Raw genomic sequence first — 27,622 nt, 5'->3', positions numbered from 1 at the left:
CCAATCCAATCTTCTGCACTTCGTGGACGAAAGAAAGGAAATAGTTCGCCGGCGTTGTGCCTGCAAAAAGGTCTCTGATGCCAAAGTCAAAAAGATTGACAAAGGAGAGCAATGAGAATAAAGTGTTAGAGTATTTTTCTTACCCCACCCCTTTTGGGGTTCAGTCTTTATATATGTGTGCTTGCAGGTGATTTCTTCTAGCCGTTGGTGGAGTCTTGATGGAGGCTTTAATCTTGCCTTGTAACTCCCTTGCTGGGTGTTAATGATGAGCTGCCATTCCCAACGGTCTGAAGGTTGATTAAGATCTTGTAACGGTTACGCGAAGAGTGGGAACGAGTGTTCATGTCTTTGAGCGACGACCTTTTCCCTCTGGACGGTTTTAGTAAGGTCGTCCCTGTCCTTCATTGTATGGACGATTACCATTTTGGTCGGGCGTATCAGCTGCCCCCCTATTCCATGGTCGTCCATTTCTTGGACGATTATAGGAATATGAAAAGATTATTATTATTATTGTTATTATTATTATTATATTTTTTTTAGTTATGGCGCTTGGAGTTCTGCTCCGCATTGATTGCGTAGTGGCGGCTGTGGCTCATCTCAGTGCCACGTGTTTGACTTCTATTGGTTGGAGTGTCTCGTTTCCGATGAATGCCTTTTCAGTTTTCCCACACTTTCCAAGGCAGAGTCCTTTGATTTTTTTGGCTTTTCCTTTTTCCATTTCCCCATTCTCTATGCGATTGATCTCTCCTACGCGTATTTTGCTCCTCACCTCCTCAGTTTTCTCCCTAACTTCCAGGTACGCCCACCCCCATTTACGCTTTTCTTTCCTTTCTGATTTCTCCTTGCATTTGTGTCACTTAAGCTCCTTTTTCTCTCTGCACTATCCTTTCTTCTTACGGAGTGGTGCTGTTAGTTTTTTTTTTCTTTATCTTTAATGGTGGATAATTTCGAAGTTAGGCGTAACTTCCCCTCCGTAGCTTTTCTCCTCGCCCGCTTAGGTTCTTTGGTAGAGCTTTCCGGTGACCCATTGGGTGCGCCTTCGCTTGCCGGTTCATACCCACTAGTTGAGGAATTTGTTAGTAGGGGTACCGGGTTAGATTCGACGTTGGGTGTTTTATACCCTTTATTGTTAGAGTCTCAAGCTTGGTTTCGGTCTATTAGAGGGCTCCTAAGAGAGGGAAGTATGGGTATAGAGGAAGGGTTAGGTGATTTAGAGAGGGGTTCGACCTTTAACGTAGTTGAGGAAGAGGCCGGGATCGATGCGACGACCACCGCGCTTTCCCGTGCTCCCTCGTCCTCCCATTCTCCCGCTCCAGCGACGGTCCGTCAATTTCATGCTCTCAAGGAAAACTGTTCCTTGAAAGTTGAGGTTTTTAGTAAATTTAAGGACAGATTCCAGTTTCCGGAAGGAACCAAGGCTCGTCTTCCCAGGAAGGGCGAAAAGGCTTGCGCCTTTGCCCACGGAGAAGTTTGCTTTTACGAAGCTGCTTTTTCGTGTGGCCTCTGATTCCCCGTCCATCCGTTCATAATGGAGCTTCTCTACCATTTTAACCTTGCACCAGGGCAACTTATGCCTAACTCTTGGAGAATAGTAATTAGTTGTATGGTGATCTGGAGGACCATTGCTGACGGGGATATGATCTCAGTTAATGAGTTCGTCCATCTGTATCGTCTGAAAGAGTCCAGAGAATTTGGGTACTATGAGTTTGTACCCTGGAATAGGAAGGCTCGTCTGGTAGCTGACCTTTCGTCGTCCTTTCGCTACTGGAAATCAAGATACTTCTTTGTATCTGGGGACGGTTGGGAAACATTGCCTGATGATTTGTGGGGGAACGTACCTAGGTTGCTGCGCCGATGGGAGACCCCTTTGATTGGTGCGTTTACCCCAATATTGTTGGCCCTTTTTTTTTTTTTTTATTAATGTCGTCCTTTGCAGTGAAAGATCGTCCAAAACTTGAGGCCAAATTTGTAGAGCGAGTTCAGGCTGCGATCAAGTACGCACGGACGATTGAAGATTTTGGTGAGCTGATCGATCCATGTACCCTAGCAGTCACTGTCTAGGACCAGAACCTTCCCTTTACGTACTCAGTACCCTTGATCGTGAAGAGAGAAAACGTAAGCTGTACTTCAAGTCATTTCTTTTCTTCGTGTTTATCTTCATTCTTTTTTCGTCCTTACCCCCCTTTTATTCGTCCTTGATCTCTTTTGTGTAGAAATGACGTCGAAATTTAACAAAGAGATGTACAACAAAATTAAGGGCAAGAAGAATGAGCCCTTTTCTAGTATAGGCCAGAAGAGGCTGAGAATCACGGATAAAGAAAAGGAGAAAGAGAAAGAGGTGGTGGAGAGAGGGTCGTCCATACCTACCCTTGATCTAGACGAAGGTGTGGCTGCATCTCCTGGCATTTCGGTTGAGGAGGTGGCTCGTCCTTCCAAGAAGCAGAAGGCGGCCAGTAAGGGGAAAGAGAAAGTTGGTGTCAGCGTTTGGTCGGACACTGGGACGGCCATGGATCGTGCCAACGAGCTTTTTACCCCTGGTGAGATGAGGGAAGTCACGAGCATTCCTTCGCACGAGATGGTGAGCCGTCACGTTCATAAACTCGTGCAGGTGATCCATCATACTTCTTGTCCTTTTCTTCGTCTTTAACTGCTTGACCGTTTTTGTTGCTTTTGATTGAACTAATTTTTATTAACTTTGTTCTCGTCCATAAGTGTTGGGGGAGACCATGCACATCACCACGCAGTATTTAGCGAACGAGGAGAAGGTCGTCGTGGCCAACTCGAAGGTGGAAGCTTTGGAAGCTGAGGCCTCTGGCTTGCGGAAGGACCTGATCACGACCATGGATTCTCTCAACATTTCCAAGGAGCAGGTTCGTGTACTGACGGAGCAGCTGGACGTTGAGAGGCAATCTGTGAAGCAGAAAGACGAACTCATGGAGGCGGCCACTCAGAAGATGAAGGTTGTAGTGGCCAAGGCCGTCACTGCCTTCCAGACCACGGAAGAATATAACACCATTCTTTTCCAGTGGTACTTCAAAGGGTTTGAGCTGCTGCAGAGGTATTTGATCAAGCATGGTCCTGGAGTGAACCTTGACGGCTTAGATTTTGAGGCTGTCGACAAGGAGATTGAAGAGGACAAAGCGGCTCAGGCAGTGGCGTCTACCGGTGCTGAACCATCCCAGGCAACTCAGGACGATGATGTTGCCCCTCCAGCTTGATTCTGCTTTAAAGAAAATTTCTTCTCTTACCCTTTTTTTTTTTTATGCATTAAGTTAAGAACAGTTGATGTTTGGATGCCCCTCCTGTTTTTGGGGCCCTCCCTTTTGTTGCCTTCAGAACAATTTAACTCTATGTTTGATTTTTGGCTATAAATGTCTGTGTTTATTTTTGCTTTTCCTGATTGCATGAGTTGTGTGATGATTTTTGTCTCTTCCTGGGGTTTTAGAAAGGTTTCCCCATTTACTGACTTTTTGGTCGCCCTGTATGGACGAGGGTACGTTGACCAACTTTAGGAGTTTGATCTTCTTGCTTTGTTGTATGGACAAAATCGTTTTGTATGATCAGTTTGGACGATGCAATTCCATTTAAGGAATTTTACTGTCATTAAGCTTTTTTTTTTTTTTGGGAAGATGTACTTCCATTTAAGGAATTTTATCGTCATTAAGCTTTTTGGGGACGATGTACATCCATTTAAGGAATTTTATCGTCATTAGGCTTTTTGGGGACGATGTACATCCATTTAAGGAATTTTATCGTCATTAGGCTTTTTTGGACGATCGTTTGTGCTTTTCTTTGCAAACTGTGGCGCATGATTTGCTCAATAACACTTAAGAGATGCTGGATAATACTTATGATTCGAATAATTGCTTACATAAGATAGAAGTATCAAATTGGTTTTACAATGAAGTTTATGGTTCCTTTTCGTAATACCTCTTTAGATGTTTGACGTTCCACGGACGGGGTAGTCTTTTTCCTTCTGAGTCCTCCAGGTGGTAACTGCCTTGACGCGAATAATGGACGACTCTATAGGGACCTTCCCAGGACGGTCCCAATTTGCCATGTGCTGGATTCTTTGTTGCAGGTGTGACTTTTCTAAGGACGAGGTCACCAATGTTGAATCTTCTCAACTTCACTCTCTGATTATAATATTCGGCTATCCTCTGCTGGTACTTGGCCATTCTTTTAGCTGCCTGATCTCTAATTTCGTCCAGACTGTCTAAGTTTTCTTTCAATTGGTTGTCATTGGTTTGCTCGTCAAAAAATTCCCTCCTTAGGCTTGTGAGACCAACTTCGACTGGTATGACTGCTTCTGTGCCATATGTCAGACTGAACAGTGTTTCTCCAGTTGGTGTCCGCGCTGTCGTCCTGTATGCCCACAAGACGCTTGGCAGTTCTTCAGGCCACATTCCTTTTGCCCCCACCAACCGGGACTTGATGATCTTGAGCAGGGTCCGGTTGGTTACTTTCGTCTGTCCGTTGGCCTAAGGATGACCTGGTGATGAGTACTTGTTTTTAATGCCCAAGCTCGAGCAAAATGACCTAAAGCTTTAGCTATCGAACTGACGACCGTTGTCTGATATGATCGTCATTGGTATCCCAAACCTACAAAAAATATTTTTCCAAACAAAATTTTGTACCTTTGCTTCGGTGATTGTTGCTAGGGCTTCTGCCTCCACCCATTTTGTGAAGTAGTCGATGGCGACGAGTAGGAACTTCACCTGTCTCTTTCCCGAAGGTAAGGGACCCACGATGTCGATCCCCCACTGTGCGAATGGCCATGGAGACGATATTGTGGTCATCTTTTCCCCGGGGATTCTTTAAACATTCCCATATCTTTGGCAACTGTCACACGTCCTCACGAAATCAACTGCGTCTCGCTGCATTGTTGGCCAAAAGTAGCCTGCTCTCATGATCTTCCTGACGAGGGACTTTACCCCCGTGTGATCTCCGCAGATTCCCCCATGTACTTCTTCAAGGATGTACCTGGCTTCCTCCTTTTCAACATATCTCAAATACGGTTGGGAGTAGCCCCTTTTGTAGAGTTCGTCATTAAGGATCGTAAATCTGACTGCTCGTTTCCGTACCTTTTTAGCTTCTTCTAGATCAGGCGGTGGTCGTCCTTCTTGAAGAAATGTGAATATCGGGCTCGTCCATCCATGGTCTGTGTGGACGGAGGAAATTTGGAGTTTCTGTATGCTAGGATAGTTTTGTTCTTCCATCTTCCAATCGAGCCTTTTAGTTTCGCTGTCCGTCGAGGCACTTCGGGCCACCTCATCAGCTTCCGCGTTCTAATCCCTGGGGATCTGGACGAACTCTATGTAATTAAAGGAGCTTATCAATTGGTTCGTCAACTTGAGGTATTTCTGCATCCTAGCCTCCTTTGCTTCGTACTCCCCTCTTACTTGCCCAATGACGAGTTGGGAATCGCTTTTGAGTACAACATTCTCAGCTCCTAGTGCCCGAGCTACTCTCAATCCCGCCAATAAGGCCTCATATTCTGCTTCATTATTGGTTACAGGGAATTTAAGTTGGACTCCATACATGAGGACATTTTTTTCTGGGGAAGTGAGGACGATGCCTGGTCCGCCTCCCCGTTGAGTGGACGATCCGTCAGTATTAACCGTCCAGATATTCTCCATGTTTCCGGGGATGGTGAATTCCGTTATAAAATCGGCCAGTGCCTGTGCTTTTATTGCCATCCTTGGACGATATTTTATGTCGAACTGGCTGAGCTCGATTGCCCACTGCACCATTCTTCATGCCGCTTCGGGCTTGTTCATTGCTTTTTTTATAGGCTGATCCGTCATCACGATGATGAGATTGGCTTGAAAATATGGACGAAGTTTTCTCGAAGCCATAATCAAGGCGAAGGTGATCTTCTCTATACGAGGGTACCGCGCCTCGGCACCCTGGAAGGCCTGGCTAACGTAATACACGGGAAGTTGCAAACCATCATCTTCTCTAATCAATGTCGCGCTGACAGCCGTGACCGAGACGACTAAGTACAGGAATAGATCTTCACCTTCTTTGGACGGGCTTAAGAAGGGCGGGTTGTTAAGATAACGTTTCAGCTCTTGGAACGCCGTTTCGCATTCCTCCGTCCATGAAAACGCCTTCTTCAAAGTCTTGAAGAATGGGAGGCATTTGTCCGTAGCATTCGAGACGAACCTGTTGAGGGCCACAATTCTCCCTGTGAGGGACTGCACTTCTTTGACCGTCCTGGGTGAGGACATTTCCAGGATGGCCCTGACATTTTCAGGGTTTGCTTCAATCCCTCTCTGCGATACTACAAACCCGAGAAACTTTCCCGAGGAAACTCCAAAGGCACATTTGGACGGATTGAGCTTCATGCTGTACCGCCTGAGAGTATTGAACGTCTCTCTAAGGTCGTCCAGATGATTTTCTTCCTCCTTGCTCTTGACGAGCATATCGTCAACATAAACCTCCATATTTCTCCCGATTTGCTTCTCGAACATCTGATTCACCAATCTTTGATAGGTGGCCCCTGCGTTCTTGAGCCCAAAAGGCATGACCTGGTAGCAGTAAAGTCCCTGGCTGGTGATAAAAGCGGTCTTCTCTTGGTCTTCTTCAGCCATTTGTATCTGGTTATATCCTAAAAACGCGTCCATAAATGTGAGAAGTTTGTGCCCTGCTATGGAGTCCACTAGCTGGTCGATTCTGGGCAGTGGGAAGCTATCTTTTGGGCAGGCTTGGTTCAGGTCTGTGAAGTCGACACACATTCTCCACTTCCCATTTGCTTTCTTGACCATGACTACGTTGGCCAACCACTCTGGGTAGTGGACTTCTCGGATGAATTTTGTTGCAAGCAATTTATTTACCTCGTCCATCACTGCCTTGTTCCGCTCGGGAGCAAAGACTCTCCTTTTTTGCTGGACAGGTTTCTTCCCTAGATCAACATTCAGGTGATGCTGGATGAGGCTTGCAGGGATCCCTGGCATATCCTCGTGGCTCCAGGCGAATATATCGAGGTTGCTCTTCAGAAAGCTGACGATTTCACCTTTCGTCTTTTGACTCATGCTCGTCCCTACTTGGGTCGTCTTAGGAGGATTCCCTTCAGCCAACTCTACCGTTTCAAGTTTCTCCATAACCTCTGGTGTCTTCTCTTCAATCGTCCACGTGTGGTTTTCTTTTGAGGCCAGGACGGCATGGTAGCATTCTCTTGCCAGTACTTGGTCTCCTTTAATCTCCCCGACCCCATGTTCTGTTGGGAATTTCACCTTTAAGCAGTAGGTGGAGATAGCAGCCTTCCAGCAATTAAGCATTGGTCTCCCTATGATCACATTGTAGGCAGAGGGTGAGTCTACTATCAGAAAATTGTGCTGGTTGGTTACCTGAAGGGGGTATGATCCGGCCGTCACTGTCAACGCCACGATTCCTCTGGGGTATACTTTGTCTCCGTTGAAACTGACGAGGGGAGACTCAAAAAGACGGAGCCTTTTTGGGTCCAGCTTCAGTTGTTGGAAAGCAGGAAGATAGATTATGTCCGCTGAACTTCCGCTGTCGACCAGGACTCTTCGCATGTTGAACCCCTCGATCATGATCATAATGACAAGTGGGTCATCATGGGGTTGCTTCACACATCTGGCATCTTCCTCAGAGAAATGCAAGTCCTCACTAGTGCGTCTTTGCTTTGATGGAGGTACACTGTGGACGCTGTTTACCTGTCTTTGGTATGATTTCCTGAGAGACTTGAATGATCCCCCGGTGGTTGGTCCCCCCAGCAATGGTCTTTATTTCCCCTAGTACGCTTTGTGGACGAGGTTAGGGGCGATCTTCGTCTCTCCGTGTATTAACTGGCTGGCTTTTCTGTCTATACCTGCCGAAATCCCCCCTTTTTACATACTGTTGTAGCTTCCCATTACGGATGAGCTCCTCAATTTGTTCTTTTAGATCCCTGCAGTTCTCTGTATAATGCCCGTGATCTTTGTGGAAACGGCAGTATTTCCTCTTATCGCACAATGCAGGTACTGAATGGAGTGGTTTTGGCCACTTTAGGGACGGGTCGTCCCTTATTTCTGTTAGAATTTGATCGACTGGCATCACCAGCGGAGTGAATTTTGATGGATGAGGGTTTTTGTCCTCCCTCCTTCGATTTCCATCGTCATTCCGTCTGTCAGCCCGATCTCGTTTTAGCCCTCTTCGATCGTCCTCCTTTTCTTTCTTCTTTTCCCTACTTTTATCTGCTCCGTCAATAGTTGCCAGGGCTTCTTCCGCGTTCATGTACTTCTGAGCTTTCAACAACGCCTCGGCCATCGTCTTAGGGGGGTTCTTTGCCAAGGATGCCACAAAATCCCTGGACTTCAATCCTGCTTTGAAGGTCGTGAGATGTACCTTGTCATCTGTCTCGTCTATTTCCAGCATTCCTCGGGTGAAACGTGTCACGTAAGACCTCAGGGGTTCCTTCTCTCCTTGTCTGATGGTAAGCAGGTGGTCGGCAGTTCTCTTAGGTCGTTGCCCGCCTACAAAATGACGGACAAAGGAACTGCTCAACTGCTCGAAATTGTCAATGGACGATGTTGGCAACTTGTTGAACCATTCTCTGGCTGCTCCTTTGAGGGTCGTAGGGAATGAGTGACACAAGATCTCGTCAAGCGGTTGTTGGAAGCCTAGGGTCGTCCTGAAGGTGTTCAGGTGATCCAAGGGGTCTTTCAGCCCGTCGAAAGGTTCCAGCTGGGGTAGACGAAACTTGGAGGGTACAAGGCACTCCTGGACGGCTATGGTAAAGGGTGAATCCGTCTTCCGGACGATTCTCTCCAAGCTTTGGTCCGTCTTCCTTTGATGGCGTTTCTTAGTTCGTCCATCTCTTTCCTCATCTCTCTTAAAAGATCTGAGCTTGCTTCCTCCAGAGTGCTGGTTCGCCTTCTGTTGCTGTCTTCGTCGTCTCCCCTGTCTGCACGATTACTTTCCTGCAGCAGTCGTTGCTTCATCTCTTGGTTCTGTCTTGTGAGTTCTTCCACGGTTGCTGATAGTGACTGGATTTGTAGGGCCAGCGCAGCAGGATCTGGGTTTGTACTGGATTCCATTTGGACTGGGGACAGATCACGTGTCGAATCGTCGGTTCCCACAGACAGCGCCAAACTGATGATGAACTGATCGTCAGTTTATTATGATCGTCCAGATGGAAGTCGTCCCTCACCAATCCAATCTTCTGCACTTCGTGGACGAAAGAAAGGAAATAGTTCGCCGGCGTTGTGCCTGCAAAAAGGTCTCCGATGCCAAAGTCAGAAAGATTGACAAAGGAGAGCAATGAGAATAAAGTGTTAGAGTATTTTTCTTACCCCACCCCTTTTGGGGTTCAGTCTTTATATATGTGTGCTTGCAGGTGATTTCTTCTAGCCGTTGGTGGAGTCTTGATGGAGGCTTTAATCTTGCCTTGTAACGCCCTTGCTGGGTGTTAATGATGAGCTGCCATTCCCAACGGTCTGAAGGTTGATTAAGATCTTGTAACGGTTACGCGAAGAGTGGGAACGAGTGTTCATGTCTTTGAGCGACGACCTTTTCCCTCTGGACGGTTTTAGTAAGGTCGTCTCTGTCCTTCATTGTATGGACGATTACCATTTTGGTCGGGCGTATCGACACCCATAATGAGAAAAGTCTCATGAGTAAGGTCAATACATGCCTATTTGGAAATGTATGTGAAATCTTTTGTGTGCTATCTCAAATAATGTTAGTATCAGAAATATGTAAAACTAGTCGCTAACCCGTGCGATGCACGAGATAGTTAAACAAAATTTATACACATTCACTTTTATTGGTACAATCATTTGAAAATAATTCTAACTAATACCCAAATGTAAGAGACACATTGACTTACTATTTAAAGTAGTCTTCTGAAGAATTTACACATATTGTGCAACTGAGCCTTAATTTCTCATCAACGGTTAGAAATATAAACTGCAAATATATAAATAAAGACCATGACTTGAGAAGGATGCATTAAACTTCAAATTAGAGTAGTAATGTTACTTTCTCAATCTTTGCTCAGTTGTAATAATAATATAGAGGAAATTCAAAACATGGAAAGAAAATAAAAATTACAACAATTAATTCCATTATCTTCCATGCTATACTTTGTAATTGTACAAAATTAAGTCAACTCAATTTAAGTAATTGTAATAAAATTGGCTTCTACTATTCTCTATTCTATAGAGATATGAACATATTGGATTTCTCAAACAATTACCGGTATTGTAATAAAATGATTTATTATTGAGAATAAGAAACAAAGAAAATCTCTCTATAGCTTAAGAAACACAATATACTAAAATTAAAGAGAGAATTTTCGGAGGACAAAATATTATAAATAATTTAAAAGAATTTTGGTTTAATTCCTGAACACTATAACTCCATAAAATTTATACTAATAATAATATTTTATGATAGCGCAGTTAGAATTTTGGTTTAATTCTTGAACACTGAATTGGAAATTGATTATATGAGTATTCAATGGTGAACAAAAATGAAGTTAAAATTTGAGCATTGTAACAACTTCTTCACACAGTATTCTACGAGTAGCAACGAATTTAATTTGATTGTGTTACAATATAATCCAAACTACACAGTATTCTACGGGTAGCAATAAATTTAATTTGTTTGTGTTACTATATAATCCAAACTTATTAATATATCAGGACTTTGAATTAACTCAATAAAACTATCAAAGCCTTTCCACTACAAGAACATGTGAAGATTCTGTTAATTTGAGCAAACTTAAACCCCTCCATCCACTTAAATTTTAGAAACAGATTATACACTTAAAAGGGTTAGTAATTTATAGCACTTACCCCCCACTATTAGTATACAGACACCAAGTGCGGTCAGCGTAACCCTTTGAAAGAACCTTCCCCAATTGGACCCAATAAAAAAAAAAAAAAAAAAAAAAAAAAAAAAAAAAAAAACACCCAATTAATAAAATTGATCCAAAAGGGTCTAAAAAGCACACAAAATCAATTAAAAAAACAAAAATATGAGACAAAGTAATTACTTTCTGCTGCCACTGAAATCGTCTTCTGTATTGCTGTTCCAAACTGCAACACTTATCTCTCTAAGGCCTTCAATTAACGAAAACACAAACTTCTCTTGGAATACCGGAGTATTATGACCATCTATACACACACACACACACACAAAAAACAAAATCAACATAACTCATTATATGCTGGTTAGCAAAGCTAGAAAACAACAACGCTGCTGGTTAGCGAAAAAAAAAAAAAAAAACAACGCTGCTATTACAGCGCCTAGAATACAGAGTTCCTAAGGCATCAAGCCTAATTTGTTCCAAAATACAAACAGGGGCTAAATCAAAAGAAACAAAATCAGAGAGCATCCCAGCACCCATTCTTGCCAAAGCGTCTGCACAACGATTAGCCTCACTAAAACTAAAGCAGTGTTGAATCTTGTGATGGGGGGAACCTGCTGAGAAGGTGCCTACAATCATCAACCAGATGGGATAAATTTTACTTAAAACCATAAGTATAGCTAGCCATGTTAACATGGATGGCTAGAAGGAAAGGTGTAATATTGAAATCATATTTATTTTCCACAACAATCTGAAACCATTAGGTTTGGAAGTTTAGGGGGTGAGGAGAGTAGGGATAGAAGGGGAGGAGAGGAGAAAAGAGGGATATCTGATAATTGTTTTTTTTTTTTTTTAATATAATGTATGCTATCTCTTTCATTTTTAAAAACATTTTATAAAGAATTGAAAAAGTTATTAAAAAAATTTATAACTTTTTCATTTTTTTCATAAAATATTTTTTAAAAATAATTTACTAATATATACCTTTTTTATAATATGAAAAAAGAGCATATAAGGAAAATATCGAGTTTTTTTTTTTTTCCCCTCAAAAAAAAAATTATCGAGTTTTTATGTATACAATTTCGTAGTTTTCTTCTTCTTTTTTTTTTTTTTTTCTAAGTAAAATTTCGTAGTTATTATATGTCTCATTTATGTTTGTAAGTCCAATAATATTGTGGCTTATAGTTTTCTGCTAAAACTCATTTTGTTGTCTCGGTTTAGTTGGGAGATCTTGCTTAAGCTTTTGGTGTTGTCTTGTGCTGGTCTTGTACCTTAAAGACTTATTTAAATAAAAGAAAAACATTTTACTCAAAAAAAAAAAAATCGTTCAGCAAACCGAAAAAAAACAATCATTCATTTGAATGGTTACAGCCTCTTCACTTTCTGTTAATGAGGCTCTTCTGTTTCTTGTCATCGCCTCTATACAAAACTGTACCTTTTTCTCCATTTAGTACTGTTGTGCCAAACCAAACAACACCCACAAGGTGGAAAACCTTTTCCCACACTTTCCAACAATGCTCACACCAACGAGCTCTGAGTCCAGCCAAACAAGCCCATGCTCGCATGATTGTAACTGGGTTTCAGCCCACTGTCTTTGTTACCAATTGTTTAATGCAGATGTATGTGAAATGTGGTAGCTTGGAATATGCTAACCATGTGTTTGATAGAATGTGTCAACGAGACATAGTGTCTTGGAACACTCTGATTTTTGGGTATGTGGGATGCGGGAAGATGGAGTTTGCACAGTCAGTTTTTGATTCAATGCCTGAGAGGGATGTCGTGTCATGGAATTCTTTGATTTCAGGGTACTTGCAGAACGATGATTATTGTGAAGCTGTTGATGTCTTTGTTAAAATGCAGAAAATGGGAACAGTGTTTGATCATACTACGTTGGCTGTTGTTTTAAAAGCATGTTCTTTAATGGAAGACGTTGACTTGGGTATTCAGATTCATGGAAATGCAGTGCAGAGAGGTTTCAATAACGATGTGGTAACAGGAAGTGCTCTTGTTGATATGTATGCTAAATGTAAGAAATTAGATGACTCTATTCAGGTTTTCTATGAAATGCCTGAAAAGAATTGGGTTTCTTGGAGCGCTGTTATTGCGGGTTGTGTTCAGAATGATCAGTTCATTAAGGGCTTAGAACTGTTCAAGAAGATGCAGATGGCAGGAGCCATTGTTAGTCAATCTATTTATGCTAGTGTTTTCAGGTCCTGTGCAGGCTTATCTGCATTTAGGTTAGGCATGCAGTTGCATGGACATGCTTTAAAGGCCAACTTTGGATCTGATGTCATTGTGGGAACTGCCACTCTAGATATGTATGCAAAATGTGACAGCATGCCTGACGCTCAAAAGGTATTTAACTCATTGACAAACCGTAGTTTGCAATCTTACAATGCCATTATTGTTGGGTATACTCGAAGTGATCAAGGTTTTAGAGCTCTGGAGCTATTTCTGCTTTTACATAATTCTGGCCTTGGTTTTGATGAAATAAGTCTATCTGGTGCATTTAAGGCATGTGCAGTGATCAAAAGCCATTTGGAGGGACTTCAACTACATGGATTAGCAGTCAAGAGTAGTTTGAGGTCAAATATTTGTGTGGCAAATGCCATGTTGGACATGTATGGTAAATGTGGATCTCTGTTTGAAGCTTGTTTTGTGTTTGATGAGATAGGAAGAAGAGATGCTGTATCTTGGAATGCAATTATTGCAGCTCATGAGCAAAATGAAAACAGAGAGGAAACACTTTCACTATTTCTTTCGATGCTTCGATCAAGAATGGAACCTGATGATTTCACCTACGGCAGTGTTTTAAAAGCTTGTGCAAGTCAGCAAGCTTTAAACTGTGGCATGGAGATCCATAACAGAATTATCAAATCTGGAATGGGGTTGGATGTGTTTGTTGCAAGTGCCCTTGTGGATATGTACTGCAAGTGTGGTATGATGGAAGAGGCAGAAAAGATCCATGACAGAACAGAAGAGCCAAATATGGTTTCATGGAATGCCATAATTTCTGGATTCTCTCTACAAAATCAAAGTGAGAGTGCTCAGAGATTTTTCTCTCAGATGTTAGAGAGGGGTGTAAACCCCGATAACTTCACTTATGCAACAGTTATTGATACTTGTGCTAATTTGGCTACCATTGGACTTGGGAAGCAAATCCATGCTCAAATTATTAAGCTGCAATTGCAATCAGACGTGTATATAGCCAGCACTCTTGTTGATATGTACTCAAAATGTGGAGTCATGCAAGACTCCCAACTAATGTTTATGAAAGCACTTAGGCGAGATCCCGTGACATGGAATGCCATGATCTGTGGCTATGCTTACTATGGTCTTGGAGAAGAGGCCCTAAGAACTTTTGAGAATATGCAGCTTGAAAATGTGAAACCAAACCATACCACTTTTGTTTCAGTTCTCCGCGCCTGTGGGCACATTGGGCATGTTGAGAAGGGGTTGCGATACTTCCATTCTATGCTAAGCGACTATGGTTTAGATCCTCATTTGGAGCATTATTCATGTATGGTGGATATATTAGGCAGGTCCGGTAAAGTTAATGAGGCTTTGAAGCTTATTCAAGAGATGCCTTTTGAAGCTGATGATATTATATGGAGAAATCTTCTTAGTATTTGCATGATGCATGGGAATGTAGAGGTGGCAGAAAAAGCAGCCAATTCTCTCCTGCAATTAGACCCTCAAGACTCTTCCGCTTATATCCTTTTATCAAATATCTATGCACATACAGGTATGTGGGGTGAAGTTTCAGAGATGAGAAAAATAATGAAGTACAATAAGTTGAAAAAGGAACCGGGTTGCAGTTGGATTGAGGTAAAAGATGAGGTTCACACCTTTCTTGTGTGTGACAAGGCTCATCCTAGATGCAAAGATATATATGAGAAGCTTGGTGTGCTAATTAATGAGATGAAGTGGGATGGTTATGTTCCAGATATTGATTTTGTGCTTGATGAGGGAACTGAAGAACTCGAAGAGCAAGAAGAGCTTAGATCTTGCGTGTATATTATGTAGTTTTACAACCACAGGACAAACATGAGTTTTTTCATTTATTTGGCGATGATGGAAATTCAGAATTATTCAAGAACAGATACAAAAGAGTTGGACACAAGTCCAGCAGCTCATTCAGCAGGACCCGGAGTTCTGTAATTTAATTGATTTGTGGGAAGACCACACAACTTGTGACATTGCACTGGGATTTGTCTTATATAATTTGAGAGTTCTTAGAAATTTGGAGATCATTGTCGCCATGTTTAAGAAGAAATGGTAAGAACTGGGGTTATAAGGATGACATGAGGCTGAGGTTGACCGATGGTGACGTGAGGGAAAAGGGTAAAATGGGAAGTATAACCGGTGATGGGTGGTGACTGCAGGTGTGCTAGTGATGGGAGGCCTGCTGGTGTAGGTCTCGCCAACGGAGCTGGCGAGGAAGAGGTAAGGCAGTCTTTAGTATCACAGGTGAGGGGAGAGAGAATAAAATAAATGAGTAACCCTTCGATGTTTCAGAATTGGCTAGGTGCAACCAAGAGTTTTTCTTCACCTGAAGAAGCTAAATCCTTTTGCTTGGATACCATTGAAGAGATCACTATATTGGAAAAGGAGCTCCCAGTAGCTCATCAACGTATAATTTATTGCCATAGTGATTTTCAATATAGTAACATAACGATTGATGAAGAAACTAATTCTATAACCATCAGTGTAATTTTATTTCTCTTTTTGCTGGTTATCTAAATTTTCCTTTGCAGAACTGGAATCTCTAGGTGATAAAGCCATGTTTTGAATTTTCTCATAAAACATGTATTGTCATGACATGACGAGGATGTACAATTGTTTGGTATTCCATGTGGAATGCAACATATAGGAGATTTGAATACTTCACCTGTTGATCACTTCATGCCTGTACAGTACATATTGTTCTGAAAATTTGTTGATTTGTGCTAGATTGAATAAGAGCTTTTATTAAATAATAAGAGCTTTCATGTGCCTTCTAATTTGAACTCTACATTTCTTTTCTTATTTCGTTAGAGAGAGAGAGAGAGATAGAGAGGGAAATACTTTTCTTTTTGTCTTCCCACCTAATGTGCATCTAATTCCAAAAGAAGAGCAAAAAGCAAAATAGTTTGAAACTCGTCATTCTCTATGCAGGTTTTCAAGGCTAATAAAATTATTGGAACTTTGGAAGTGAATTTAGAAATTACTGTTAAGGAGGTCAATGGGGATCGATTTAGGTTAACTGGTCAGGTAGTAGCTGCTTTGATAACATTGCCTTTTGTTTCAGTACAACATAAACAACTCTCCCTCACTCTTACACAAGACCCAGTGATTTCCCTCCAACAGTACTGATCTACTGAAGTATAACAAAATTGAATTAAAAATAAAAGAAATTGTCCCAATTATATAAACAAAGGGATTGCCAAATTAGTGATGTTTCGACTGCTAACATACTCGGTGCTCTCAGCAATTTCCTTCAAACTAGTCCAAGATTTTCTTCTTTGTTTATTTGAGCTAACAGTTTTTTCTACATCTATTGGGGTAGAATCATTTTCAGGTCCAGCTGATTTCTTCAATGCTGATCGATTCCTCTTTCTCCTTCTAGCCTCCAACAAAGTAGAACCACTACTCACCAATGGAGTCACAGGACTATCTGTAGTAGGGATCAATGGAGATACAGGACCATCTGTGGTAGGATTCTCACTGGCTAAGGCTGGTGAAGCTATCTCATTTGTTTTATAGGTATCATCTTTGCCTCTGGCGACCTTCTCCAAGCTAGTGCACTTCTGAAGCCTGGATTTTGCAGGTTCTGATTTTAAAGATGTTTTGGCCTTTGAGGGACATATCTCTTTCATATGTCCTTTTGGGGTCCCTCTCCTTAGATTCCAATGTGAACAGAAGTAACACTTGTACACCACATTGTTCTGTGTAAAACCATTAGTTTTCTTGCGCCTATGTCTTGCCTTTGCCCTATTCTTTTCTATTCGAACAGTGCAGTTAAACCCAGGCTGAAGAATTGTTTCACATCTGCAATACAGTTACGTGGCAATCAGAGTCACTCTATATGTTATTTACCACAAAAGGAAAGAGCTTAACTTATAAGTCCAACAAGCTATACAAACGAAACCAGCAAACAATCCAAATCAATGTTGGTGGCATACTTTTCCTCTAGAATTCATAATAAGTAGATGTTGTTAGTACAATTTGAAAGTAACAGGAAACAACCATTTCCTTGCTTCCATGTAAATAGGTAATCAAGCAAAAAATATATATTATCATATAATCAGTGGGTAGTTCAACTCATAAAATTCTTACAGTTATTAAGGATATCCAACAAGGCGAATATAAAATAAATAAATAAAAAATAAAACAACTATTTGAAGAACTCCATTTGATACATCATATTTGCTAATCAATTTAAGACCAATATTTTTATTTAAATTTCAATATCCTGAAGGTTACATGATATTATACACTGATGCAACTCTTTAATGCACAAAATCACCAAGCCGATTAATGCCACACTGAAGAAGATCAAGAAATAAAAATCTCACTGATCAAATGATATGTCCTAACAAAGACCAAGTAGCTAGATTCTTGTTGGGAGTTGGGACTAAGATGTTGTCAATACTGAACTAAGCAAAATTTGCACCAAAGAGACTTGGCAAATAGGACGATAATAAAAGTTCATCTATTCATGGTTTGAGAGACAAAAACCCATGTGTAGGTTCTAGTTGTTTCAATGAAGCTTATGATTTGTATTAGATTCTTGAAGGTTTATGCCTGTGGTTTGGACAGTGATTCCATATGCATATCGTCTCACTGGTCTTAAGGGTGTTGAAAATTTCCAAGATTTCTATTAAACTTCTTTGCATATATTAATGAAGGTGATAGAGACATGCCAACTACTTTCCATACTGACTTACTCTAACCAATTTCGAGCATAACTGCAAAAAGAACACCCTCATTCGATCTAATCACTCGAATTCCATTTAAATTTCTTCCTATTTACATTAAGTAGAACACCTAAGAACATATTATTCCACACTTCCAACACATTTAATTCTTTAGCATTAGCATTGGCTAGCACAACAAATAAACAAAAATCTCAATTTAAATTCTCCCCAATGCAAAGACTCAGCTCTTGCATTAAAAGCTTATTTGGACAAAACCACATAACTCTCAGTATAATTACATGCAACTTCAAAAGATTAAAAGTTTGTGCACGTGCACCTCCATGCACATCGGTTATTTTGATGATCGAAACTAAATTAATGCCAATGGAACTTACCTATGTTGGAAATAAGGTCTGTTTGGACCCAATTGTGGGCAGTTAGATGGGCTCCAAAAAGGCAAAAAGATGTACTAGTTGGAGAGTCAATTATTGGTGGCAACTACTCTTTTTGAGTCAGTTACTGGTGGCAACTACTCTTTTTGACAAAAACTAACTTAAAACGTTGTAAATTAACATAAAAAATGGAGATAGAAAATCATTTTCTCTCCTCTCTTTTCTCCATCTCTCTCTCCTAATAAGATTACTCTCTGAGGTTCCATCATCACCCTAATTCCAGAAACCTGGATACGCTTCTTTTATATAGGTAGATAGTGGGGGTGGGAGAGGTGGGTTGAAAACCATAAAGGATGTCATTACTACTAAGTTATCATGTGAACCACAGAAGCATGGATACACACTAACTATTATTGTAATTTTGCGGTCATCAACAGGTATAATTAGTGTAAACTAAGCTGACACCAATCCACATTTGATCCCGCATTCAATTCCATCTCAGCAATATCTCTCTCTCTCTCTCTCTCTCTCTCTCTCTCTCTCTAAATATTTTCCTTCCCCTGCATAAAATCCCTTTTACTATTCAACCTACACTAAATACACTTTCAGTTCTCCATTTAGCAGCAATTCAAAATTCAAACAAATTACAAACAGGACTTTCACTAAGACATCCCATCTGTTCTCCTACTCTATGCTCTAATTTTATTGTCAAAACAGTTTACCATATTCAACAAGAAGAAAAATTTTAATATTCCAGGTGAATCTAAAGTGCAAGAAAGATGTAACCATGCAATCCATACCAAACTAACTATCAAATAACCTGCAAACCTAAGCCCAAACTGGTACAAGCAATTCCCAATAAAACAACAAAGCCTTAGTTGAAAAACTGCTGCGTCAGCCATTGATCCTCAACGGACTAATTAGAATTGTTCGCTGATATTCCTCTCTATCATATCATCCTATCCAAAATCATACTTTCTATCAACTCCTTGATTAACATGTCTTTTTTTACTACTTCTATCAACTCTTCTTAATTACAAAACTATAGGGTCGACCATAGGCTCTCAACGATCATTCACAATATTCTTCTTCATCACTTCATCGTATCCAAAATCATGCCCCCTATCTACTCTTTAGTTAAATGTCTCTTTTACGGTTTCTATCAACTCTTTTTAATTGCAAAACTATTGTGTCAGCTATGGATTATCATCGGACTAATCAGAGTCTTTCACTTATATTCTTCTCTATCATTATCATATCCAAAATCGTACTCTCTATCAACTCTTAATCAACATGTCTTTTTTACTACTTCTATCAACTATTTTTATGAACAAAACCATTGGGTCAACTATGGATTCTCTAACAGACTAATCAGGCTATTTCACTTATATTCCTCTCCATCATTACATCCTACCCAAAATCATACTCTCTATCAACTCTTCAATTAACATGTCATTTTCTTAATCCAAAACAAAAAAAAAAAAAAAAAAAAAAAAAAAAAGTCTTTTTTACTACTTCTGTCAACCCTTTTGTGTTGCAAAACTATTGGGTCAGCTTTGAATTTTCAATAAACTAATCAGAGTCATTCACATATATCATATATTCTTCTATATCATTCAATCCCAACCAAAACCATACTCTCTATCTACTCTTTAATCAAGTACACAAGAAATCCAACCTCTCACAACAGAACAGAGAATGGTTCGGTGGCGCCCCCGTGGCCTCCGTTACAGTAGCCAAACGTTGTCCACAAAAAGCACCCAAAGAAGGAATAGCGGCCTCCCCACTGGCCCACGTTGCAAGCTTCTGCAAATGCTCGAGCTTTAACATGGACTTGGAATTGATAGAGTTGCCTCCTTTGCTTTGCTTTTTTCCAGTGATCTCTTCTCTCAATGAGATTGGATTGTGAAACCCATTTGAAGATGACAACTTTTGCGCTGATTTCTTGTTCCCGGAGCCTCCTCCTCCTCCTCTCTTGCCCATGTCGTCTTGTCTTGTGTTCTGTTCTTTCTTTCTCTCAGGAATTTTGACGAACACATGCAATGCAATTATGCAACTGCCGTCTCCTTCTTTTTTATGCTACTACTTCCCTAGCTTGCAATTTATATATAAGCTTCGGTAATTTTTTTTTTTTTTTTTTGGGTAATTTTGATTTTTCCTTCAATAGTTTTGAAATTTTATTTCAATTTTTTTTAATAAAATTTCAAACTATGAAGTCTGCTTCTAAATATTGTTCTCTTTAATAGTAGACTTAGATACCACTTGACTTTTAATGTAGGCAAGGATTAAAAATCAAATCTCTTAAATTCAGCAATTGAGCTAAATTTCGATTTTGACTATTATGTATTGTTTGGATTTTTTATTTTTTATTTTATTAAAAGATAGAATTTTTTTTTTTTTTCCATTATGAAATGAACCATGATAAGATGTCAGTTAAGTGTCATATTCATGGTTTGTTTAGTTAGGTGTTTTGGAAAAAAAAGAGTATTATTAAAACTCAAAACTATGTTTTGCAACTACAACTTCTTATAACTTTTTTACAAATGCTCATTTTAAACTTAAAACACAATTTTTCAATAACTTATACAAATACACCTTAACTCAAAAACAAGCTAATTTTATGGACTCAAATTTTAAAATTTAAGGAAACTGAATTAAAATTACTTAAAACTTTAAAGATGTAAATTACAATTTAGTGAAAATAATATTTGACATGACTTTAATAGGATTCAAAACAGCATTTTTTTGAATGACATTATTTTGAGCTATAGAACTTAATGGACCTCATCATCTCATCAAAAAAAAAAAAAAAAAGGACCTTGTCATAATATATTGATCAAAAGACATTCAAACCAGATGTAATGAAAGGGGTAACGAAAGGGGTGAGAATCTAACTTTTGAAAATTTAAGTGACAAAAACTTTACGCCCCATTTTGTTTTGAAGTAAAATATGTTTAGGTAATTGGTATGACAAGTAAAAATTTTCAAGCAAATCACTAAAATCAATGGCTCAACATTGAAGTTGCTGGTGTTGGAGGTCTGGTGACTGGACCGCTAGAACTGGCATTCAAAGCGGTGACTCTACCAACCGAAGTGCCGACAATCACCGTTGTAGTGGTATCTAAGGTGACTAGACTACCAACATCAGTCACCATTGCAGCGTCTCTAGCCACCAAACTACCAGCACTAATCACTGGTGAGGTGTCTTTTGTAACCAGACTGTCGACACTTGTCGTCGAAGTGGAGTCTCCAAACATTGGACTGTCGGCACTAGTCGCGGAGAAGAGTCACTATCCACTACATCCCTGGCACTAGTTGTCGAAGCAATTAAAGTCTTTAAACATTGGACCGCTGGCATCGAGTGCATAATGGAGTCACCAAACATTGGATCGATGGCATCGGTTGCCGAAGCGAAGTCTTCAGCCATTGAACCACAAGCACAGGTCTCTAGAGCGATGTCTTCAGCCACTAGATCAGTGGCCTAGTGACTTAGACGGGGGAAGTTACTATATGTTTTTGGAAAATGTTTTACAAAATTTTCAAATGTAAAACATTTTACAATTTTTTATAAATAATTTTACTGTTAATAGAAAATATTTTATAAATTTGACTATATTTTACCTACAAACAAATACTTAAAAATGGGAAAACATTTTCCGAAAAATATTTTACTTCAAAACAAATTAATTGCTTTGTCTTTAACAAAAAGATAAGAATAAATAAAATTATAAAACAATAATTTGATCACCAGATCCGCTGTAGCAAATTCAAAAATTCGTTATGTTGAATTAATCCAGGTTCAAATTTTAGCAGCGGAAAATATTTTCTCTCTCAATTTTTTATTTATTTAATGGCCCCTTGTGGTATGCCATTGCATGATGAGCTCTTGTCAACCTATTTTTGTGAATCCAATGTAAGTGGCCCTTAAAAATCCCCAGTAGATCGGGATTTTTGACAATTTGGTCTTTTCACAATTTGCTCTCCATAAAATTCTTTCCTTTTAAATTTTTTTTTTTTAATAAAAAAAGTGGTTAAAGAGTTTTTTAAACGTGAGAAAAGACAATATAAAACCCAACAAAAGTGATATGATGGTCAATATTTAATATTAATATTGTTATTATTATGGTAAAACTTGGTTACAAAATCTAAAGATATAATACGTCTCTATTTGTTTTGATAGAAAATGTTGTGTGAAAATAGTTTTTCATGTTTTCTAATATTTAGTAGCATCAGAAAAAATGAGTCAAAGGAAAATTATATTTAGTTAACAGAAAAATATGACTTATTTTTAGAGATTGTTTTCCATTAAATTTTTTTGAAAAACAACTTTGTCTTACAGTAAGCTAAATAAAGAAAGTTAAGAGATTGTTTTTCAACTCATTTAAGGTTGCAACCAAATATAGGAAAATGAGATAGTTTTATGCAAAATACTTTTTGGAAAATGATTTATTTTATGGAAAACATTATCGCCAAAACAAACATAGTATTGGGTTATTTAATTCAATTCAAACACTTCGGTGGATTAAAATTAATTGTCCTTGAAAATACAATACTATTTATATTTTATTAGTCAATGCAATCAGGTGTTTGAAATTTATTTTTAGAAAAATGTGTTTTAATTTAATTGAAAAATCTAATATACTGCAACTATAGTAATGTATCTAAGTTTTATCCTTATTATTGTTTTTAGCTATTCTCTAAACAATGGGTGGGCATTGAGTTTCATTTAAAAAAAAATAAGCACACATTTATATCAATTCATTATTTCTACCACAAGTTGGAACTGTGCACTGAAGCGCTTTAACGCTAATAGATTCCAGTTACCTCAACTGGTAAAGTTTCTTATCATTGAATAAGAGATTTAATATTTGAACTCTGTTTAAACCAAAAACCAATTGATATTTTAGTCTGATAATTAGAGTAGTCATCATGGAATGGATGCTAAAAAAAGCACTTTAATGCTAAAACCCAAAATTCTAGCTTCAGCTTCAAGTTATTTTTCAACTTTAATCGGGTTAAAGTGCCTTGACATGGCTAATGTTGGTGACATTCTTTTAGACTTTAATAATTGAGTAGGAATAATTTACCTAAAAAATAATTAAGAAATACTTAACAACACTTTCAAAAAAATTTAAAAAAATTGAGCATCAAAAACTTGTCAACACTTGGTATAAGAAGCCAACCATCCTATTAGAAATACAAAATAATTTGTATTGTATTTCATGAATGAAAGAATATACATCACTGCCTTTATATAGGAGGCATATGTGTGCAGTACAAGTAGAGTGTAGTATAAGTACAAGTGTGCTATACAAGTAACCTAATTGGGCCTAAAGCCCATAACATAATATACGTTAACAGCCCCCCTCAAACTCAAGGTGGATGTGAGACCAACTTGAGGTTGTCAACCAAATCATGAGTACGTCCTTTAGGAAGTGACTTGGTGAAGATATCTGCAAGTTGATCTTTGGAGGAGACGGAGAAAAACTTAAGAGCACCATGGACAAGATGATAACGAATAAAATGACAATCAATCTCGATGTGTTTAGTCCGTTCATGAAAGACATCATTATGAGCAATATGAATGGCACTCTGGTTGTCACAATAAAGGGGAGTAGCAGAGGAGGTGGACACACCCAAATCCTTAAGGAGCCATCGTAGTCAAAGGAGCTCAGATGTGGTATTAGCAAGAGCACGATATTCTGCTTCAGTACTGGAGCGGGCCACAAAAGTTTGTTTCTTGCTTCGCCAAGAAATCAAAGAAGAACTAAGGAGAAAACAGTAACCTGTAGTAGACCTGCGATCAGTAGGATCTCCTGCCCAATCAGCATCAGAGAATGCACGGAGTACAAGAGGAGACTGAGCTGAGTAGAAAAGGCCATGAAAGAGGGTGCCCTTCAAGTATCGAAGAATGTGCAAAACAGCAGCATAGTGAGTTGATCGTGGAGCAGACAGATACTGACTCACCTGATGAATAGCATAGGAGATGTCTGGACGAGTAACTGTGAGATAAACTAGGCTGCCAACCAATCGTTTGTAAAGAGAGGGATTAGACAATGGTTTCCCCCCTGAAGGAGTCAGATGCGCATTAAGCTCAACTGGAGTGTCAACAGTCTTGCTATCAGTGAGTCCAGCTCGAAACAAGAGTTCAGAAGCATACTTAGCTTGAGTAAGATAAAGTCCATCAGTAGAATGAGTGATTTGAAGACCCAAGAAGTAGCTGAGATGTCCAAGATCTTTCATCTCAAATTGCTGACTGAGAAAATCCTTGAGTTCTTGAATGCCACTGAGGTCATCACTAGTTATGATCATATCATCCACATATAGGAGAAGTAAAATAGTGCCTTTGTCAGTGCGACGAAGAAATAAGGCAGAATCATAATGACTGGCCATGTAACCCAAATGAGAGATGGTAGAGCTGAATTTGACAAACCAAGCTCGTGGAGCTTGTTTAAGGCCATAAAATGCACGTCGAAGGTAACAAACCTTGTTTGAGTCAACAGAGAGATCAGGAGGAGGTTGCATATAAACTTCTTCATGTAAATCCCCATTAAGGAATGCATTTTTGACATCCATCTGAAAAAGATCCCATTTACGGGCAGTAGCAACAGCTAAGAGGGCACGGACAGATGAGATACGAGCAACCGGAGCAAAGGTCTCTTCATAATCAATCTCATACTCCTGTGTAAAACCTTTTGCAACAAGACGAGCTTTGTAGCGCTCAATGGACCCATCAGAGTGAGTCTTAATCTTGTAGATCCACTTACAATCAACCACAGATTTCCCAGGAGGGAGTGTCACCAAATCCCAAGTATGATTTTTAGATAATGCATCAAGTTCCTCTTTCATTGCAATCTGCCATAAAGGGTCAGTGGAAGCCTCACGATAGGTGTGAGGCTCATGTAATGTAGCAAGAGCAGTGTAACAATGATAGTTAAGTAAATATGTAGGAATAAATCTTACTCGAGTTGAGTGACGAGGTGGAATGTCTTGTGCAAGATCTTCAGGCGGAGCAGGAGCAGGGGACCCAAGCTCAGGGTTAGGGTTGGGTAGCTCGTCTTCAACTTGTTCATCTTCCACCTATTCATTAAAGGGTGAACTAGGAAAGGGATCAGTGATATCTGGTGGTTGGACAGAGAAGTCTACAAGAGAATCAGGAGCAACTACAAGAGGATCAGGAGCAGCTACAAAAGGAATATGTGCCTCATCTGGAAAAAGATCTAAAACAGAGGAGGAAGATAGGGAGGCACGAAAGTGAGAGAGCTCGACAAAGAGGCGATGTTCCCAAAAGACAACATTGCGGGAAACACGAAGACAATGAGAGACAGGGTCATAACACCGATACCCCTTTTGAGTTTCGCCATAGCCAAGAAAACAACAAAGCCTTGACCGAGGCTCAAGTTTGTTATGCTCATGTGGCTGAAGAAGAACGAAACAAACAGAACCAAAGGAGCGAAGGTGGTGATAGTCTGGAGATGACCCAAAAAGGTGCTCATATGGAGTTTGATTTTGGATAACCGGACTCGGAATGCGATTAATAGTATGAACAGCATGAAGAGCAACTTCGCCCCAAAAAGGAGCAGGAACTTTGGCAGAGAGAAGAAGAGCACGAACAGTGTCAAGAATATGACGAAGTTTCCGTTCGGCTCTACCATTTTGCTGAGAGGTACTTGGACAAGTTAGTTGATGAACAGTGCCATAGGAATGCAAAACAGTTTGGAAAGCATCTTGAGTATATTCAAGAGCATTATTAGATCGAAAAATTTTGATGCGTTTGGAAAACTGAGTTTCAACCATTTTTGCAAAATTAGAATATACTTGCAATAATTCAGAACGATGTTTCATATTAAAAATCCAGCTATAGCGAGAGTAATCATCAACAAAGACAACAAAATATCGAGACCCACCAATACTAGAGACAGAAGAAGGGCCCCAAACATCAGAATGAATAAGGGCAAAGATATCAGTGGATATTGATTCACTAGTATTGAAAGGCAAAGCTGGTTGTTTTCCTAATTGGCACGAAACACAGTCAAAATTTTTTGTAGACACTGAACCTAACAAACCTCTAGAAGCTAATTGTTGTACCCGAGAGGAAGAAGCATGACCAAGTCGAGCATGCCAAAGTGCAAGGGAAGGAATTGAAGAAGCTGTAGCAGCTGCAGCAACAGAAACAGGAGCAACAAGTGGAAGACGAAGGTTGTCGACGGGAAACATACGCCCAACTCTGGGACCAGTCCCAAGCTCCTGTCCCGTCCTCGGATCCTACACAATACACCCAGAATAATCAAAGATAATGCGATAACCCAACTCAGCTAATTGTCCAACAGAAAATAAATTATAAGAAAGGTCAGGAACATTAAAGACTCCAGGAACCGAGAGATTGGAGGTCGTAACGGAACCTATATTATGACCAGACATTGTGGAACCATTTGCTGTGCGAATATTAAGAGGGTGCGGTGCAGGTTTAAGGTCAGAAAATGAGGACGAGTGAGGTGTCATGTGATTGCAACAAGCAGAATCCATAAGCCAAGAGGTAGGAGACATACCAGATAAAACTGAGAGAGAAGAGGAATAAGATGCATTATCAATCGTACGAATGACATTGACGATAATATTTATAAGGTCATCTCTAGAAATGGTGAAAGTGGATCCAGAAGACTGAGACTTTGCAGAGACGGGAGCCATAGGTTGGACACTCTCAGTGTTAGCAACAGTAGCAACAGAAATGGAAATAGCTGATTTGTTGCGTTGATAGCAAGTCTCAATATTATGGCCAAAACGTTTGCAAAAATTGCAAAAACGTTTGTTGGATTGTCGGCGACGATTGTTGCAAGAGGAAGAAGACTTGTCCTTATTCTTCATTTTGAAGCAAAATATGCAAAAATAGACTGCACAAATGAAATCTACGCGAAAAACTGGGTAAGGAGAACCTGGACAGAAAAGTCAACCCTGAAAAAGTCAACGGTCAACGGCCAGCAGATGACGTCACAGGATGACGTGGCGATGACGTCAGCAGAATAGTGGATGCTGACGCAGCTAGGGCTGACGTGGCAGAGGGGATGACTTTAGCAAACCAGGATCCGGCGCGTGAGAACCCGTGGCAGCGCGTGGCGGCGCGTGCAAGGAAATTGCGGTGCGTGGTGGCGCGTGATTAGCGTCGCAGCAGCTTTTGGCGGCGCGTGTGGGCGCGTGCGGTCTCCGATGGCGGCGAGGCTTCCACGAATATGTAGATCGGCGCAGGACGATCTCAGTGGTACCTTCAAAAATGAAATCAGAGCAATATTCGCAGCGGTGATGCAAAGAGCAGTGGTCTGTGCAGTGTGAAACTCCTTAACGACGGCGGCTGCAGGTCCGGAAGCCAAGGACGACGGCTGGATGACGTCGGAGGTTCAACAACGAGAGGCTGTGGCGGCAGTTGTGATGTCGGAAGCGTTAGTAAATGAAAGGAAGTCACACTAATGAAGACAAGACTGCTAAGAAAAGGTCAGAGCAGTGGCTCTGATACCATG

General features: G+C 40.0%; 2 protein-coding genes across 2 annotated transcripts; one reads left to right on the top strand and one right to left on the bottom strand.

The window, feature by feature from the left end:
* Positions 1 to 12,023: 12,023 nt before the first annotated feature.
* LOC115993002 (pentatricopeptide repeat-containing protein At3g02330, mitochondrial) lies at positions 12,024 to 15,778 on the top strand. The gene has a single exon (XM_031117263.1). It carries the CDS (start codon positions 12,209 to 12,211, stop codon positions 14,843 to 14,845), a length of 2,637 nt encoding a protein of 878 aa, XP_030973123.1. The 5' UTR covers positions 12,024 to 12,208; the 3' UTR covers positions 14,846 to 15,778.
* A 286-nt stretch (positions 15,779 to 16,064) lies between these two features.
* Positions 16,065 to 20,222, bottom strand: LOC115989331. The gene is made up of 2 exons (XM_031113000.1): positions 19,789 to 20,222; positions 16,065 to 16,849 (listed from the first exon to the last, which is right to left on the bottom strand). The coding sequence occupies exons 1-2, from the start codon at positions 20,091 to 20,093 to the stop codon at positions 16,225 to 16,227; spliced, it is 930 nt and encodes a 309-aa protein (XP_030968860.1). The 5' UTR covers positions 20,094 to 20,222; the 3' UTR covers positions 16,065 to 16,224.
* Positions 20,223 to 27,622: the final 7,400 nt, after the last annotated feature.

This window comes from Quercus lobata, chromosome 5, assembly GCF_001633185.2.
Source record: "Quercus lobata isolate SW786 chromosome 5, ValleyOak3.0 Primary Assembly, whole genome shotgun sequence".
Taxonomy (NCBI): domain Eukaryota; kingdom Viridiplantae; phylum Streptophyta; class Magnoliopsida; order Fagales; family Fagaceae; genus Quercus; species Quercus lobata.
The sequence above is the reverse complement of the archived record's forward strand: the minus strand, read 5'-3'. Positions and strand labels throughout refer to the sequence as shown.

Coding starts and splice junctions, on each gene's coding strand:
- LOC115993002 (XM_031117263.1), top strand. CDS start 12,209: ATGAGGCTCTTCTGTTTCTTGTCATCGCCTCTATACAAAACTGTACCT.
- LOC115989331 (XM_031113000.1), bottom strand. CDS start 20,093: ATGGGCAAGAGAGGAGGAGGAGGAGGCTCCGGGAACAAGAAATCAGCG. Junction 16,850..19,788: donor TCTCTGTTCTGTTGTGAGAG/GTTGGATTTCTT, acceptor ACTGTATTGCAG/ATGTGAAACAATTCTTCAGC.